The 16782-nt window shown below is 46.5% G+C and overlaps 1 protein-coding gene across 1 annotated transcript in view; it reads right to left on the reverse strand.

Moving 5' to 3' along the window:
* Nucleotides 1-16782, reverse strand: part of LOC147103587 (unconventional myosin-XVIIIb-like) — a 409691-nt gene that overhangs the window by 312639 nt on the left and 80270 nt on the right. Inside the window, exon 14 of the mRNA XM_085962172.1 lies at nucleotides 14626-14770. Within this exon, the coding sequence (XP_085818298.1) occupies nucleotides 14626-14770 (145 nt within the window). The remainder of the gene's footprint in view (nucleotides 1-14625; nucleotides 14771-16782) is intronic.

A 16782-nucleotide genomic window follows, 5' to 3' on the forward strand; every position in this document is an offset into this window, starting at 1 on the left:
GGTGTCCTTGTGCACCAGTCGCTGAAGGTAAGCATGCAGGTGCAGCAGGCGGTTAAGGCGGCAAATGGTATGTTGGCCTTCGTAGCGAGAGGGTTTGAGTACAGGAACAAGGATGTCTTGCTGCAGTTGTACAGGGCCTTGGTGAGACCACATCTTGAGTATTGTGTGCAGTTTTGGTCGCCTTATCTGAGGAAGCATGTTCTTGCCATGGAAGGAGTTCAGCGAAGATTCACCAGGCTGATACCTGGGATGCCAGGAATGACGTATGAGGAGAGATTGGGTCGATTGAACTTGTACTCGCTGGAGTTTAGAAGAATGAGAGGGGATCTCATTGAAACTTATAAAATTCTGACAGGACTGGACAGACTAGATGCAGGAAGGATGTTCCCGATGGTTGGGGAGTCCAGAACCAGGGGACACAGTCTAAAGATAAGGGGTAGGCCATTTAGGACAGAAATGAGGAGGAATTTCTTCACCCAGAGAGTGGTGAACCTGTGGAATTCTCTACCACAGAAGGCGGTGGAGGCCAGTTCATTAAATATATTCAAGAAGGAGTTGGATATATTTCTTAAGGCTAAAGGGATCAAGGGGTATGGGGAGAAAGCAGGGACAGGGTGCTGAGTTTGGATGATCAGCCATGATCGCATTGAATGGCGGAGCAGGCTCGAGGGGCCGAATGGCCTACTCCTGCTCCAATCTTCTATGTTTCTACAGGCCATGGAACGCCTAGCAATGACCATGGGGAACTCTCTTCACAGGGTCTGGGTTAAAGGCAAACCAGTCGCATAGCTGTGCCATCTGCTGCAACGGACCCCCTGCAGCTACCATGTACAGGAAACTCTCTTTTAACTGGCAAAATTCAGGAGTAGGTTCAGGTAAGTTTTACTATATATTAGTGGCTGTGTAACCGGGGTTCCTGGATCTGTGGCTGTGTAACCGGGGTTCCTGCACCTGTGGCCGTGTAACCAGGGTTCCTGCACCTGTGGCCGTGTAACCGGGGTTCCTGCACCTGTGGCCGTGCAACCAGGGTTCCTGCACCTGTGGCCGTGCAACAGGGACTCCTGGATCTGTGGCCGTGTAACCGGGGTTCCTGCACAAGTGCTGTGTAACCGGGGCTCTTGCACCTGTGGCCGTGTAACTGGGGTTCCTGCACCTGTGGCCGTGTAACCAGGGTTCCTGCACCTGTGGCCGTGTAACCAGGGTTCCTGCACCTGTGGCCGTGTAACCAGGGTTCCTGCACCTGTGGCCGTGCAACCAGGGTTCCTGCACCTGTGGCCGTGCAACAGGGACTCCTGGATCTGTGGCCGTGTAACCGGGGTTCCTGCACAAGTGCTGTGTAACCGGGGTTCCTGGATCTGTGGCTGTGTAACCGGGGTTCCTGCACCTGTGGCCGTGTAACCAGGGTTCCTGCACCTGTGGCCGTGTAACCGGGGTTCCTGCACCTGTGGCCGTGTAACCAGGGTTCCTGCACCTGTGGCCATGCAACCAGGGTTCCTGCACCTGTGGCTGTGCAACAGGGACTCCTGGATCTGTGGCCGTGTAACCGGGGTTCCTGCCGGGGTTCCTGCACAAGTGCTGTGTAACCGGGGCTCTTGCACCTGTGGCTGTGTACGGGGCACTCATACCTTGGTAAGTATACCTCTCTGTAATCCGGACTTTTTGATCAACTGACACCATGCCAGTCCCATCGGTGCCGGATAAAAAAAGAGTCTCCTGTAATATCCACCATGTAGTGACCAGTAGCGATCAGCTGTGGCCTAACACTTGGATCCATCTCTTTGCAGGCGTGCTGCTACGCTGACCGATGGGAACGGTGCTGTGAAGTGGAGTGCCACACCCTCCTCATAAGTACCTCATGTGGCACTGCCTCCACTTTAGCAGTCAAACAGGGGGTTCGGTGCCGGGCTGCTCCATCACTTGCCTATAAACTCATGCTTGCACCTCGAGTTTCCTTCCATTTTCACCTGTCACTTCTTAGTCCCTTCCCCTTTCAGCTTCACAAGGGTCAAGATGCCTTCTGTGCCTTTCCCAAACATTCAGAATTTGTCTCCCTGACATTCACCTTTAATTATCACCGTTCCCTTTAAATTTCACTTACAGGTAGTGTTATAAATCTCATCATTATAAAGAAACTACTCATGAAATAACACTGGACGGCCAGCTGGTGGCGCCGTCCAAGGAGTATAAATACTCGGGCGTGGGCCCAGCTTGCCAGGAACATTTTGCAAGACAGGAACTAGTGAAGTACAACTAGACCTCCATGTTCTGAAACAAGTTGATTAAAGCCTCAAACCAACTGCGTAGTGAGTTTTATTACATCAGGTAGTTTCCCACTTCCACCACTAGGGTGATCATCCAGTCTGCGCCTGAAGCTATGCCAATGAACCAACCTTGGCAAATAGGGGGCAAAGAGTACACTTGAATCTGTCTAAAACCACCGATAACCGTTCCAGTATAAAACTATTCCCATATTGAAAAATCTAGGGGTCTTGACAGGGTGGATATGGAAAGGATGTTTCCTCTTGTGGGAGACTCTAGAACTAGGGGGTCACTGTTTAAAAATAAGGGGTCGCCGATTTAAAACAGAGAGGAGGAGAAATTTTTTCTCACAGAGGGTCATGAGTCTTTGGAACTCTCTTCCTCAGAGGACGGTGGAAGCAGTCTTTGAATATTTTTAAGGCAGAGGTAGATAGATTCTTGGTGAGCAAGGGGGTGAAAGGTTATTGGGGGTAGGCGGGAATGTGGAGTAATCGGATCAGCCATGATCTTATTGAATGGCGGAGCAGGCTCGAGGGGCCGAGTGGCCAACTCCTGCTCCTAATTCGTATGTTCGTATGTTGGTGTCTGAAATGGAAAAGGTGTTCACAGGATGAGAGACAGAGGGAGGGGGATGAAGAAGCAAGTGAATGCAAAGGATCGCTTGGTTAAACAGGTAAAAAGAAGCAAAACAGAGAAGCTTATTAACATTAGCAATAAATCACTTTCCAGAATGAGGTGGTTATGATGTGCCATCACAGCTCATTCTTGAAGCAGAGCCCACCAATTCCTTTAAACAAGAATGAGATACTTGCTGGGAAAGGAGCAATATTCAAGGTTATGAAGAGTGAGCAGGAGCGCAGTTAAGACCGGGTGGCTCCTGTGGAGATAAACATTGGGACCAGTCTCGATGGGCCAAATGGCCTGCTTCAGAGCTGTAACACTGGAGGATTCATGCAAAGGGGCCATTAAAAAAAAAAGGACATGCAAATTATAAACAATTTAAAGAGGGATTAAAGGATTTATTTGTTCAAATATTCCCTGTGAGGATGTCTTCCACATCAGTGCAATAGTTCTGCTGTATTTTCTGGGGTTTCATTTCTGTTTTGACTCTCAACAAAACCAATAAATAACATTGTGAAGAATACACTGAGCGTGAACTGAAACATGCAGTGTTTCATAATCAGATCCTTCCAGATGTACTCAGTGATATACAGGAGCTGTCTCAAAGCATGATCAAGAACAGGCTTCAGTGGCAAATTGGCACTTCCTTTTAATAAGATGAAAGTATTAAACTTCAAGCAGACATCTTACATTGGCACACACTTGCTGGAGATTTTCAGTGAAGCTATCATCACCTCTGACATTAACTCCTATAAGAAGAGGATAATTGGGACTTTACAAATTCAAACACTTTCTCTCCTTCTCTGCCCCACCACCCGTCACCCTTCCACCCCCCCTACAAAAGAACCCTCATGGCAGTAAAAATAGAAGATTCATGAGCATCTAGGGCCTCCTTGGCCATGAGAGATATCAAACACCTTGGTGGGCTACGACCATGTACAAGGAGTTAAATGCAGGGCTCGCCTTAAACCTCAATCCGTAATTGGTAATTAGAGCTGGGCGTAAGGTTGGTCTGTTAGAGATGGCTCTTAGTACAGGAGCATAAGCAGGTTTACCAGGTTTCATCTTACAGAGAATTGGGCAGAATTAAGAAATACCCCCTAAACTACCAGCAATATTAGTCCCAATTTTCCTCTCAATGGCGTCCCAGTGGCGTCCACAATTTGGCCCAGGTTCCCTCCCAGTGCAGGCTTGCCGCCTGGAAGGGCCTTGCATTGAGATCACAGTGGGCGGAAGTGAACTTCAATATAGAGAAGTGTGAGGTGGTGCATTTTGGTCAGAAGAATAAAGAGGCCATATACTCCTTGGGGAAATAAGAGTCTAAATAGGGTAGAGGAACAGAGGGATCTGAGGGTACAGATACACAAATCACTAAAAGTAGCGACACAGGTTAACAAGGCCATAAAAAAAGCAAACAAAGCACTGGGGTTCATTTCTACAGGGATAGAATTGAAAAGCACAGAAGTTATGTTAAACTTGTTATAGAACCTTGGTTAGACCATACTTGGAGTACTGTGAACAGTTCTGATTTCCATATTATGAAAAGGATATAGAGGCACTGGAGAAGATGCAAGAAAGTTGAATCATGGAATCATAGAATGGTTACAGCATGGAAGGCGGCCATTTGGCCCATCGGGCCCATGCCGACTCTCAACTAGTCCCACTCCCCTGCCCTATCCCCGTAGCCCTGCAATTTTTACTAAGATAATACCAGAACTGAGAAAGTATACCTATCAGGACCTATTTGTCATATGAGAAGAGATTGAGTAAACTAAGCCTGTATTCTCTTGACTGTAAAAGCTTCTATAGATATGTGAAGAGAAAAAGATTGGTGAAGTCAAGCGTAGGTCCCTTGCAGTCAGAATCAGGGGAATTTGTAATGGGGAACAAAGAAATGGCAGACCAATTAAATACATGCTTGGGTTCTGTCTTCACAAAGGAGGACACAAATAACCTCCCAGAGATGTTGGGGAACATAGGGTCTAATGAGAGGGAGGAACTGAAAGAAATCAGTATTTGTAGGGAAATGGTGTTAGGGAAATTGACGGGACTGAAGGCCGATAAATCCCCAGGGCCTGATAATCTACATCCTGGGGTACTTAAGGAAGTGGCTCTAGAAATAGTATATGCATTGCTGGTCATCTTCTAAAATTCTATAGACTCTGGAACAGTTCCCATGGATTGGAGGATAGCTAATGTAACCCCACTATTTAAAAAAGGTGGTAGAGAGAAAACAGGGAATTATAGACCGGTAAGTCTGACATCGGTAGTGGGGAAAATGCTAGAGTCCATTATAAAAGATGTAATAGCAGGGCACTTGGAAAACAGTGACAGGATCGGACAAAGTCAACATGGATTTACAAAAGGTAAATCATGCTTGACTAATTTACTGGAATTTTTAAGGATGTAACTGGTAGAATAGATAAGGGAGAACCAGTGGATGTGGTGTATTTGGACTTTCAGAAGGCTTTCGATAAGGTCCCGCGTAAGAGATTAGCGTGCAAAGTTAAAGCACATGGGATTGGGGGTAAGGTACTGACTTGGATAGAGCCGGTGAATGGAGTTGAGGCAGAAGATCAGCCATGATCTCATTGAATGGTGGAGCAGGCTCGAGGGGCTGAATGGCCTACTCCTGCGCCTATTTCTTATGTTCTTAGGAGAGACTGAACAGGCTGGGACTCTTTTCTCTAGAAAAGAAAAGGCTGAGGTGTGTCCTGATAGAGGTCTTTAAGGTCATGAAAGGATTTGCTCGGGTAGACGTAGAGAAGATGTTTCTACTTGTGGGGGAGACCAGAACTAGGGGCCATAAATATAAGATAGTCACTAATAAAGTCAATGGAGAATTCAGGGGAAACTTCTTTACCTCGAGTATAGTGTACTATAGAACTTTATATATTGCCTTAAATGTAGAAAAACATCCCCAGCTACTTCACAAAGGAGTAATCAGAAATAAATGGATGCCAAGCCAAAGAAGGAGATATTAAGAGGGATGATTAAAAGCTTGGTAAATAGGTGGGTTTTAAGGAGGCTCATAAGGAGGAGAGGGAGGTGGAGAGGCATAAGCAGGAAAATCCAGAGCTTGGGGCCGAGTCAGCTACATAAAATTACACAGAATGTGCAGCACAGAAACAGGCCATTCGGTCCATGCCAGTGCTTATGCTCCACTCGAGCCTCCTCCCGTCCTTCCACATCTAACTGTATCAGCATAACCCTCTAGCTGAAGGCCTGCCTGGCAATGATGGGGCGAAGAAAGGGGGATTGCACAAAAGGCCAGAGTCAGAAGAACGGAGAGTGGTGGAGGTGGAAGTTGTAGGGGTGCAGGGTGCTACAGATATAGGGAGGGGCAAGGCCATGAAGAGATTTAAACATGAGGACGAGAATTTTAACTTGGAGACACTGGGGCAACCATGGAGCCAAATTAGGTCAGCAAGGACAGGGGTGACGGGCGAGCAGGAACGGGCACTAGATAGGACGTGAGCAGTAAGAGTTTTGGATAAGCTGAAGTTTACAGTGTGGAGGATGGAAGGCCAACCAGCAGAGCATTGGGAAATAGTCGAGTCTGGAGATTGTTATGAATCTTATGATCCATGAAGAAAGACTCATGAAATAACACTGGACGGCCAGCTGGTGGCACCGTCCAAGGAGTATAAATACTTGGGCGTGGGCCCAGCTTTCCCAGGACATTTTGCAAACAGGAACTAGTGAAGTACAACTAGACCTCCATGTTTTGAAACAAGTTGATTAAAGCCTTGCTTTATACTTGAACCAAGTGCGTAGTGAGTTTTATTACATCAGAGATGACAAAGGCATGGGCGAGGGTTTCAGCGGCAGATGAGCTGAGGCAGGTGATGTTACGGAGGTGGAAGCAGGCTGTTGCTTGCGATAAAGAGTATACGGGGTTGGAAGCTAAGTTCGGGGTCGAATAGGATGGCAAACAGTCTCATGTATAAGATTTACAGTTGGATGCTCGTCCAGATTAAGTTTTATATCATCAAAAGGGTTTAGTGAAGTGTTGTGTCTTGTATCTGGTCTACTGACCAGACAAACTCACTGAACATCAGGGGAGCCTTTAAATTTGATGAACTTTGGATTAATATTGAATCTGACGAGTCAATTAATTATTTTGAAAATGGATCAAAAATTGAGGGAAATGCAGCAAGAAATGTCCTTGTTAAGCAGCCTTATCAAGCACTGAAGAGCCAAACTCTGTGTGTAATCACATCATGCATTATGCATCCCCTATGTTTATGTGTCAATGTGCATATCTATATAAGCTCCCCGTAGGGAAAATCCTCTAGCCCATTTATTTTTTATAATCCAAAAATAGCTAAAACAATTGGACCGGGAATTGGTTTGTGAAAATCCAAATTACAAACAGGAAGGTGGCTTTTCATCCAGACACCGCCCCAGGCCACCGAGCCAAGGTTTAATTCCAGTTATCCCTTGCCCATCGTTCTGTCCAAGTCAGACAAGTACTGTAGCAAACTCCTCCGACAGGTGTTTAGGAACAATTGCTCTTATTACCTCACTCTCCAGAAATTACAGCAAGTAACTATACGTGAACACTTATCTGGGCCGCAGGGAATGAGATCATTATACTTAGGAACAAACAGCTTTTAAATCATTTTGATGGATGCTAAAAGCACAACAACCGTACAGAATTTAATTCCCCCCCCCCCCATAATAACAAAGAACCTTGAAAGAAAAGTAAGAGGTGCTTTAAATTACCAGAGCCATGATAGGGTTCCCCTTGCCCTCACCTTCCACCCCACCAGCCTCCATATTCAACGGATCATCCTCCGCCATTTCCGCCACCTCCAGCGTGATCCCACCACCAAACACATCTTCCCCTCCCCCGCCTTTCAGCATTCCGAAGGGGCCACTCCCTCCGCGACACCCTGGTCCACTCTTCCATCACCCCCAACACCCCTTCCCCTTCCCCAGAGCACCTTCCCCTGCAAGCTCAGGAGATGCAACACCTGCCCTTTCACCTCCTCCCTTCCCACCGCCCAGAGTCCCAAGCACTCCTTTCCAGGTGAAACAGTGATTTACTTGTACTACTTTCAATTTAGTATGCTGCATTTGCTGTTCATGATGCGGTCTCCTCTACACTGGGGAGACCAAACGCTGATCGGAGGTGTTCAGCAAAGCCATCACCCATTCAGCCTGCAAGCGTGACCCCGAGCTTCCGGTCACCTATCGTTTTAATTCTCCATCCCACTCCGACTTCTCCGTCCTCCTACACTGTTCCAATGAAGCTCAGCGTAAGCTCGAGGAACAGCACCTCATCTTTCAATTCAGCACTTTACAGCCTTCCGGACTCAACATCGAGTTCAACAATTTCAGATCATAACCACTGCTCCCATTTCATTCGGACAGTAGGTGCTGGTAATGATTCTGCTGTTCATTCAATCACTCCCGCCTTACACCCTTTTGTTCTTTCCTCCCCTCCCCCTTTCCCTGCCTCTATACTTGCTTAAAACCTGTTACATCTGTAACATTTTCCAGTTCTGATGAAAGCTCATCGACCTGAAACGTTAACTCTGTTTCTCTCTCCACAGATGCTGCCTGACCTGCTGAGTATTTCCAGCATTTTCTGTTTTTATTTCAGATTTCCAGCATCCGCAGTATTTTGTCTTTTAATTATTAGGGTTTTTTGGGGCCAGTTTTGGGACCATAAAGGAAATGCAAACTTGAAACCATTCCGAACTGGGAGCTTTCCTGTCTGTCCCATGCCATCAGTTATGGGGAAAGGAAAGTCTAGGAGGAGCTTCTTAAAAAAAAGTCAACTTGTCCACTCATCAGAGATCCAGGGTGTTGGTTGGTAGGTCACTCCTGCGGCGTGACTGATGGGGCCGAGCCCTAAGCTTCCCAGAACAACTCCATTGATCAAAAGAGGGACCATGACTGGATCAAACTGGGGTAATACTGTAGTACCAACCAGAGAAGCCAACTGGTAATGCGATCTCCACTGTGATACAAAACTTGAAATTTTAATAAAAAACTTTAAGTGCTATTTTTATGAAGATACGTTTTTAAGTTTTACACACACATGCACTTCAAATCAAAGCCAGGGACCCAGGTTCAAATCCGGCCTCGGGTGACTGTCTGTGTGGAGTTTGCACATTCTCTCCATGTTTGCGTGGGTTTTCTCCGGGTGCTCCGGTTTCCTCCCACAGTCCAAAGATGTGCGGGTTAGGTTGATTGGCCATGATAAAAATTGGCCCTTAGTGTTAGGGGGGATTAAATATGTGGGGTTACGGGGTTATGGGGATAGGGCTTGGGTGGGATGGCTGTCAGTATAGGGACCGGGTGCTAGGGTTTGGATGATCAGCCATGATCTCGTTGAATGGCGGAGCAGGCTCGAAGGGCCGAATGGCCTACTCCTGCTCCTATCTTCTATGTTTCTATGTAAACCAAAACCTCTCTCTTAGACTAGTCTTCTCCTTTCAGTGTGGGACCACACCATCTCCAGTCCCAATAAACCTGAGCAACAATTAATTTCGGGCCTCAGTACATTTTGTACCCAATTACTGATAATAACACTTGAAGCAATCTCTGCTTCTTGTTGCTTTGCTTTGGTTTTCTGTTGCCTAGGGCCTAAGCTCTGGAATTCCCTGCCTAAACCTCTCCGCCTCGCTACCTCTCTCTCCTCTTTTAAGGCGCTCCTTAAAACCTACCTCTTTGACCAAGCTTTTGGCAGTCGGCCCTAATTTCCCCTTATGTGGCTCAGTGTCAAAATGTTTTGCCCTATAATACTCGTGTGCAGCGCCTTGGAACGTTTTACTACATTAAAGGCGCTATATAAATGCAAGTTGTTGTTGTTGTTTAACTTCTCGCACTCAATTTTAAAAAAAAATTATAAACTCCTCTTCCCCCAAACTAACTAAACAGGGTAAGAGTGAATATACCATTGAACTTATTTATTGGGTGAGGTAAGTTCACCGAACGATGCTGCCAAGAACACCTAGAAGGTGCACATTAGGGGAGCGCAGGTCAGAGACGAGGCTACAATACTGTAGCTCTTTTCCCCAACTCCTGCTCCTCCCCTGGGACGGTGCCCTGCTGGGAGTGTGTGATCAGCGTATGTACCCTGGTTTCTTCAGTTCAAATGTTCTTCCTTCTCTCTATTCCCCAAAAAAACCAGCACTGAAAGGGGAAATAAAATGCGCAGAGGCAGGTCCAGCTGTGTGCTTGTTCCGTGCTTTGTTATAGAGAGCGTTCCATCACGCATTCTTGAGTGTTTCTTAAGCACCTCTTCAAGATGCAGCCTAAAAATGCTGTGTAACATCCAACATATCGGAGATGTGGGAATATTCTCGGATCGTTACATCCCGTCTAATTGTTACATAGGTAAGCAATATGGTTTGCCTAAATGATTAGCCAGAGAGAACAAATTGTAATCAATTGTACAGAGAGTAAAAATGATATCAATCTCCATTAACTAACAGCCTCTTTGTTGACGTATCGCTGTAAAATATTAACCCTAACACGCATTATATAAAAAAATCCTGTAATCTAACTGAAATGAAATGTCTTGATTACCAGGGATACAATGGGGTCACGCAAAACCAGGCCGACGTTATTTTCTCAGCGCATTTTGATTCAAATTTGGTCATGGACAGGGTTAGTTGTCTATATAAAAAACAAAGGACCAGGGTGTGGCTGTGGGCGGACTCGTGGCTCAAATTGTGAGGGTCACGTTTCCTGCTGAAAATCCCTTGAAAACTTTAACCACAAGCACCTCCTCCTCGTAAAACTCAGGAGGTATGCGATGGGTGGGGAGGGATGGACGTCTGATTTGAAAGCCATTCGTTTGATGCCCAGATTACATTTTGGAAAGATTCAAGCTGCCTGCTCAATCTCAGGTGGCCCAGTCTAAAATTGGGCAGGTGACATGTCCAGCCATGGTGCTGCAGACAAAACAGGTTCTGTTAACACATTAATTCTGCTCCTGCAGTCCTATGGCTTCCATTCACTCTCATGATAATAAGTGGTGCACAGTGATATTTAGGGATCCATCAAGTGAGCCTGAAAGAATAGTTCACCAGCTAGATCATACGTTAGTTACTGATAGCCTTATAAATGGTAACATTTATTCTACTGCACTGCCAGCAAGTGCAAATTCTGTTGTGTAATGTGGTATGTGCCTTAGACTCACTGCATAGGATTATCACTACACTTCTGTGTTGTAGATGGTCCACATCTTATGACTTGTGAGACTGTCTAACAATCCGGAGAGATTTTTAAATGCTCAGCACCATCTGCCAGCGCTATCGTGACAAAAGAAATGACTCCGCGCCTTCTCTTCCGAGCCAATCTTCCTGTCATAGTCAGATCTCCGCTTCGACTGCTTGTCTCACTTCAACGTCCCCCATACGCTGCTCATCACAACCCTTCAGTGCACAGCTGCCAGGGCCTGCTGCCAGCCCCTCCACGACCAAACTCTCACCCTTACCGCAACATGCGTCTACCCCAGACTCCCACACGTTCTGTAACTCTCGCGTCAACCTTGCCCAGACATTGGCCTGGCACTGCATCCCTGCTACCCCAGTAACGTTACACTAGGCGCTGTCACTACCATGTCAGCCATGAACTGTTCCCTTCCCAATGATGCAGCCGGACATAATAAAACTCACTACGCACTTGATTTGAGCATAAAGCAAGGCTTTAATCAACTTGTTTCAGAACATGGGGGTCTAGTTGTAATTCACTAGTTCCTTGTCTTACAAAATGTCCCTGGATGGCTGGGGCCGATGCCCGAGTATTTATACTCCTTGGACGGCGCCACCAGCTGGCCATCTAGCATTATTTCATGAATAGTTTCTTGATGAATAATGAGATTTATAACACAGCCATTGCCATAAACACAATCTATACCACACTGCACACCCAACGAGAGCCGGAACCTAAATAACCCCAACATTCAACAGGACTAACTTGCACGTCAGCAGATTAATATTCATCAACTCCGCTAGTGTAGATTACACCCGAGATTTCATCAACCAGATAGACACATCGAACAGTGCTGCTAGAGGCATCCCGAATGACCCAGGAGAGGAGCATCTCATGGTCTATCTGAGCCGCAAGAAACGCCAATGGCAAAAAATGTGCCAGTGTAGCTTGCTCATTGTAGAAACCAAAGCCATGCTCACTCAGTTTACCAGATTCTCCGACCACAGTTCCTTAAATTGGTTAAACTCAACATAAAGCAAGGTTGCACACTTACTGAGGTAAAGTGTTTCCCTGTAGGTTATAATTGATTATCTAATTAGAACACTTAGTTATCACAAACAATGTGTAGACAGCACCCATGAAGAACCTTTTCTTGAGGAGGGGGGGGAACATAAGTACTTGGGCTAGAAATTCGTTATAGCCAAGGAATGGGCAGTGTTTAGACTAAAAATGGTGAATTAGCACCAGGTGAAAATCGTCTAGACTGCACGCAAAATTCATCCTCACTCCTCGTTAAAATGATTGGAGCCATAAATCTAGCCTAAAAACCCAAGTTCATTGGCGTTACAGTGAAAAGATGGACTAATATCGGGTGTAGTCTAAATGCATGTAATGATTGCCACAGGCTTTTTTCGCTGCTTAAAGGGGAGGTTCATTGATGTTGCAGCACCTCATTCTCAGCATTGTTGGGTGTGCAGCTGCCTCAACAGCCATTAGAAGAAGGACAAAGAGAAGGAACACTTATTTACAAATCTTCATGGCAGATCGTTGCCCCAGCAAGAGAGCCCGGGGGTTTTCCGAGGAAGCTTTGGAGGCATTGGTTTTAGCAGTGGAGCGAAGGCGGGTGGTCCTGTACCAACTGGCAGGAGGCCCTCGCCACAAGTCTGATGGACTATGTGGAGGGAGGTGGCATGCCATGTCATGGGCAGCACTGTGCTCCCCAGGACCAACACCCAGTGCAGGAGGAAGTTTAACGAGCTCACACGGGTGGTCAGGGTGATTGAATGCTTCAACAAATACTACATACCACCATCTGTACCACAAGCTTCACACACTGCTCAATGCACCACACCACCAGCACTCACTCACCAACAATCTCTACCGAGCAACACTCACACCCACATCTCACACCTTGCACACAATGGCAGCTATTCAACTATGGCAGGCACAAGTGTCATTAGTTATTAGAATTCATGTGATATATTTATAGATAAATTTATTAAGGGTGCTTGGAATATTTTGTGGTCTCTCTCATTTCACCTTTGCTCCCAGGAGGACACTGTGATACGCCATGAGACAGGTTTGTATGATGGGGATGTGGTGAACTATGGGGATCTGGAGTTTCATTCATGTGAATCGGAGTCTGATGAGCCGGTCACAGACAGCCCGTCCAGATGGCCGATTGTCTCGTTGCCTCCGCCCTCCCTCCTGTTCCTCCTCCTCCTTGTCCTCCTCCGCCTCATCCTCCTCCATCTCGCCCTCCTCCTCCTCCTCACCCTCCTCCGCATCGCCCTCCTCCTCCTCGCCCTCCTCCTCCTCCTGTTCCTCCTTCTCCTCGCCCTCCTCCTCCTCACCCTCCTCTGCCTCGCCCTCATCCTCCTGTTCCTCCTCCGCCTCGCCCGCCTCCTCCTGTTCCTCCTCCTCCTGTTCCTCCTCGCCCTCCTTGCCCTACTCCTGAGGTAACTACAAGCCCAATTAATGCAATATATGTGCAGTAACTGTAGAAGGAAAGAACTTGTGCCATCCCATGGTATCCCGTACTTGTGCAAAGCGACAACCAGATACCATCGCTCCCATACATGCCAAACCTGAAGTTTAAAGGCCTTGATTGGATTTCTACTGAAAAATATTCCCCCCCCCGCCCCCCAGTTTACTACCTCAAATTCTGTTTCCTTTAAGAACAAGTCTGAAAAAAAGAAGCTCCAAGATCTACACTCCAAATATAGATTATAGCTGGGGGAGCCCGGCTTTGCCAGGGCTGTTTTGGGCCGGGCGGTTTAAATCGAGTCCCAGGCTTTGGGGCCTCTCTGTGTCCCTCTGTGAATCTGCTGCCGGGCAACATTTTAAATCGAGTCCCAGGCTTTTGGGCCCTGTCTCTGTGTCCCTCTCTCAATCTGCTGCCGGGCAACATTTCTACCTTTTAATACCTTGAAAGATGAAAGTGAAAGTACTTATAAAACGTTTTTGGTAAATCTTGTTATTTTTAAAAGAGATACTAACTTTTTCGAAGCTGGATTAGCAGAGTAGTTTGAGCTGGAAGTAGTGAAGCAATGGCTGCCCGAAGCCTGAGTTGAAAAGCATTAGTCCCGCCCACAGACGCAGCGATTGGCCAACCATCAGGCGACTGAACTGTAGGATTGGTCAATCGTGCCGGCACAGGATTGGTCGACCTTGACGTCAGTCAATCAATGCTACTTAGCAGATAATGAGTTTAATTTTGAAGGTTTTTTGCATAACGCGCAAACAATTTTTGTCCGGCCGAAAGATAAATACGCTTAGGACGGTTCTGGAATCGTCAGCTTTCTTTCAACATAATGCACGTGTAGGTACGCTCTATAACTTTCGAGTTAATTCAAGACAGACAGACAGACAGAAAGACAGACGGAATGACAGACAGAAGTATCCTTTTATATATATAGATACGCAAGAAACTCTCAATAAAACTACTTGGGCAACTATGGGAAAACAGTTCAAAAGCCCAACTCGAATCATCAGGTATACATTCTGCCCAATGACAAGAAGCAGATTAATGCCTTCCTCCACCAACCCACGGCCTGCGAGTGGCATTACCTTTACACGCCCCAGCGGCTCCAAGATGGTAGATGGCTGCCAGCACATGCCAAATGGCCTTTTGTTCATCTGCCGTGAATCCCAGTGTCTCCATAGCTGCCTGGAGTCTGCTGAACGCCGCGGAGGCTCTCTGCTTCTCCTCGACCTGGGAAATGGAAAAAGAAGCAATGTCACGCCCAGCTGCTTGAAGCGAGCTGCGGCAAGAGTGAAGTGTTGGTGCGGAGGAGTTCGTAGTTTGTAACGTAGAGAATGACCCAGGTTCTCCCTGTAGCTAACCTGATCCAGGAATGGTAGAAAAACAAGCTTTTATTCTTGTCCAAGCAACTTCTTGCATTTATATAGCAGCTTTAACGTAGTAAAACGTCCCAAGGCGTTTCACAGGAGCGTTATCGAACAAAATTTGACACCGAGCCACATAAGGAGCCAGGTAAGGAGATATTAGGGCAGATGACCAAACGCTTGGTCAAAGAGGTAGGTTTTAAGGAGCATCTTAAAGGAGGAAAGAGAGGTAGAGGTTTAGGGAGGGAGTCCCAAATATTAGGGCCTCGGCAACAGAAGGAACGGCCACCAATGGTTGAGCGATTACAATCAGGGATGCTCAAGAGGGCAGAATTGGAGGAGCGCAGATACCTTGGAGGGTTGTGGGGCTGGAGGAGATTTCAGAGATAGGGAGCGGCGAGGCCTTGGAGGGATTTGAAAACAAAATCCAGTTGGGTACAATCTCTATCTGTAGTTCATTAATTTCTATACTTGTCTACATTTCATGAGTCAACATCTACAGAGTGGAGAGGAAGGTCCTTTGTTTTACTGCCTGGAGTTGTTGTGAAAGACAAACAAAGAGTCAAATACGTCAACAACAACAAAAAAAACCATTCTGAGTTCACAGAAAAATGCCTGCCTCTGCAGTGGGCTCCTGAAGTCAACTGGACCCAACTGAAGGGTCCATAGTGCAGGACAGCACTAAATTTGAAAAGAGGAAAGAACGATGAAATAAATCAAGGAGGAGGTAGAAAGAGGGAAACCAAAAACATTCTGAAGGTTCAGCACCCACCTAAGGGAAATCCTCACCGTCCTTGGCCTCTTGCATTGTTCCACAGAAGCTCAGTGTAAGCTCGAGGAACAGCACCTCATCTTCCGATTAGGCACTCTACAGCCCTCTGGACTCAACATAGAGTTCAACAATTTCAGATCATAACCTCGGCCCCTATCACATATTATATAATTAATTTTTTTTTAATCCACACTTTCGTCTGGCCTTTTTTCTTCCCTCCCACATGGCAGCTGTCCCTCATTCTGCCAGCGCCATTCACACTTCATCCAGAGCCATTCTTTATTCCTTTACCTGTCCCATTACCACCTCCTCTGGCCTTCAATATCTCTTAGTGTCTCTTTATCTCTCCTGCTTTCTATCCCATCACTGACCTTCCCTTTTGTTCTTTCATCCCCTCCCCCTTTTCCCAGCCCCCAACTTGCTTTAAAATCTGTTCCCTTTCCTGCTTTTTTCTCAGTTCTGACGAAGGGTCATCAACCTGAAACGTTAACTCTGTTTCTCTCTCCACAGATGCTGCCCTGGCCTGCTGAGTTTTTCCAGCATTTTCTGTTGTTATTTCGGATTTCCAGCATCCGCAGTATTTTGCTATCGTAAGGGAAATCCTTGTAGTGCTTAGTGGTGTCAGTGAGAGGTGGCAGTGGTACGACTACCCCCAGGCCATCCAACAAGGTCTCTAGCCTGTTAGGGCCTACAGTAGACCTGCGATGAATGGACTCCTTCCACATCCAAAAGACACTGGGTTACCACTGGACTGAGCATTTTAGCTGCAGCACCCACAGACAATGGATTATTACATTTGTTCTCATCTTTGTAAAGATTTGCTTCCTCGCAGAAGCCCGTTTACATCAGAACACAAGTAAAGTCAAGGCTAAGAAAAGACCAGTTGGCCCATTGAAGCTCATTCCTCTCTCATCTTAGCATCGAGTTGTAAAGTGCCGACACGACGTGATTTTGCGGTCATGTCAAAACACGTCATCGCTGACAATATTATGGGATACTTCCTCCCTTCCCCCTTCAATAAATGAGCCAAGCATCTTATTTCCCACAAAGACACCTTCCTTTTGGACTTCTCTGCACCAATAATTATTGGCTTGCTACCATTCTGA

This window comes from Somniosus microcephalus, chromosome 19 (assembly GCF_052327205.1).
Source record: "Somniosus microcephalus isolate GS21.2 chromosome 19, FLI_Smic_1.0, whole genome shotgun sequence".
NCBI classification, from domain to species: Eukaryota; Metazoa; Chordata; class Chondrichthyes; order Squaliformes; family Somniosidae; genus Somniosus; species Somniosus microcephalus.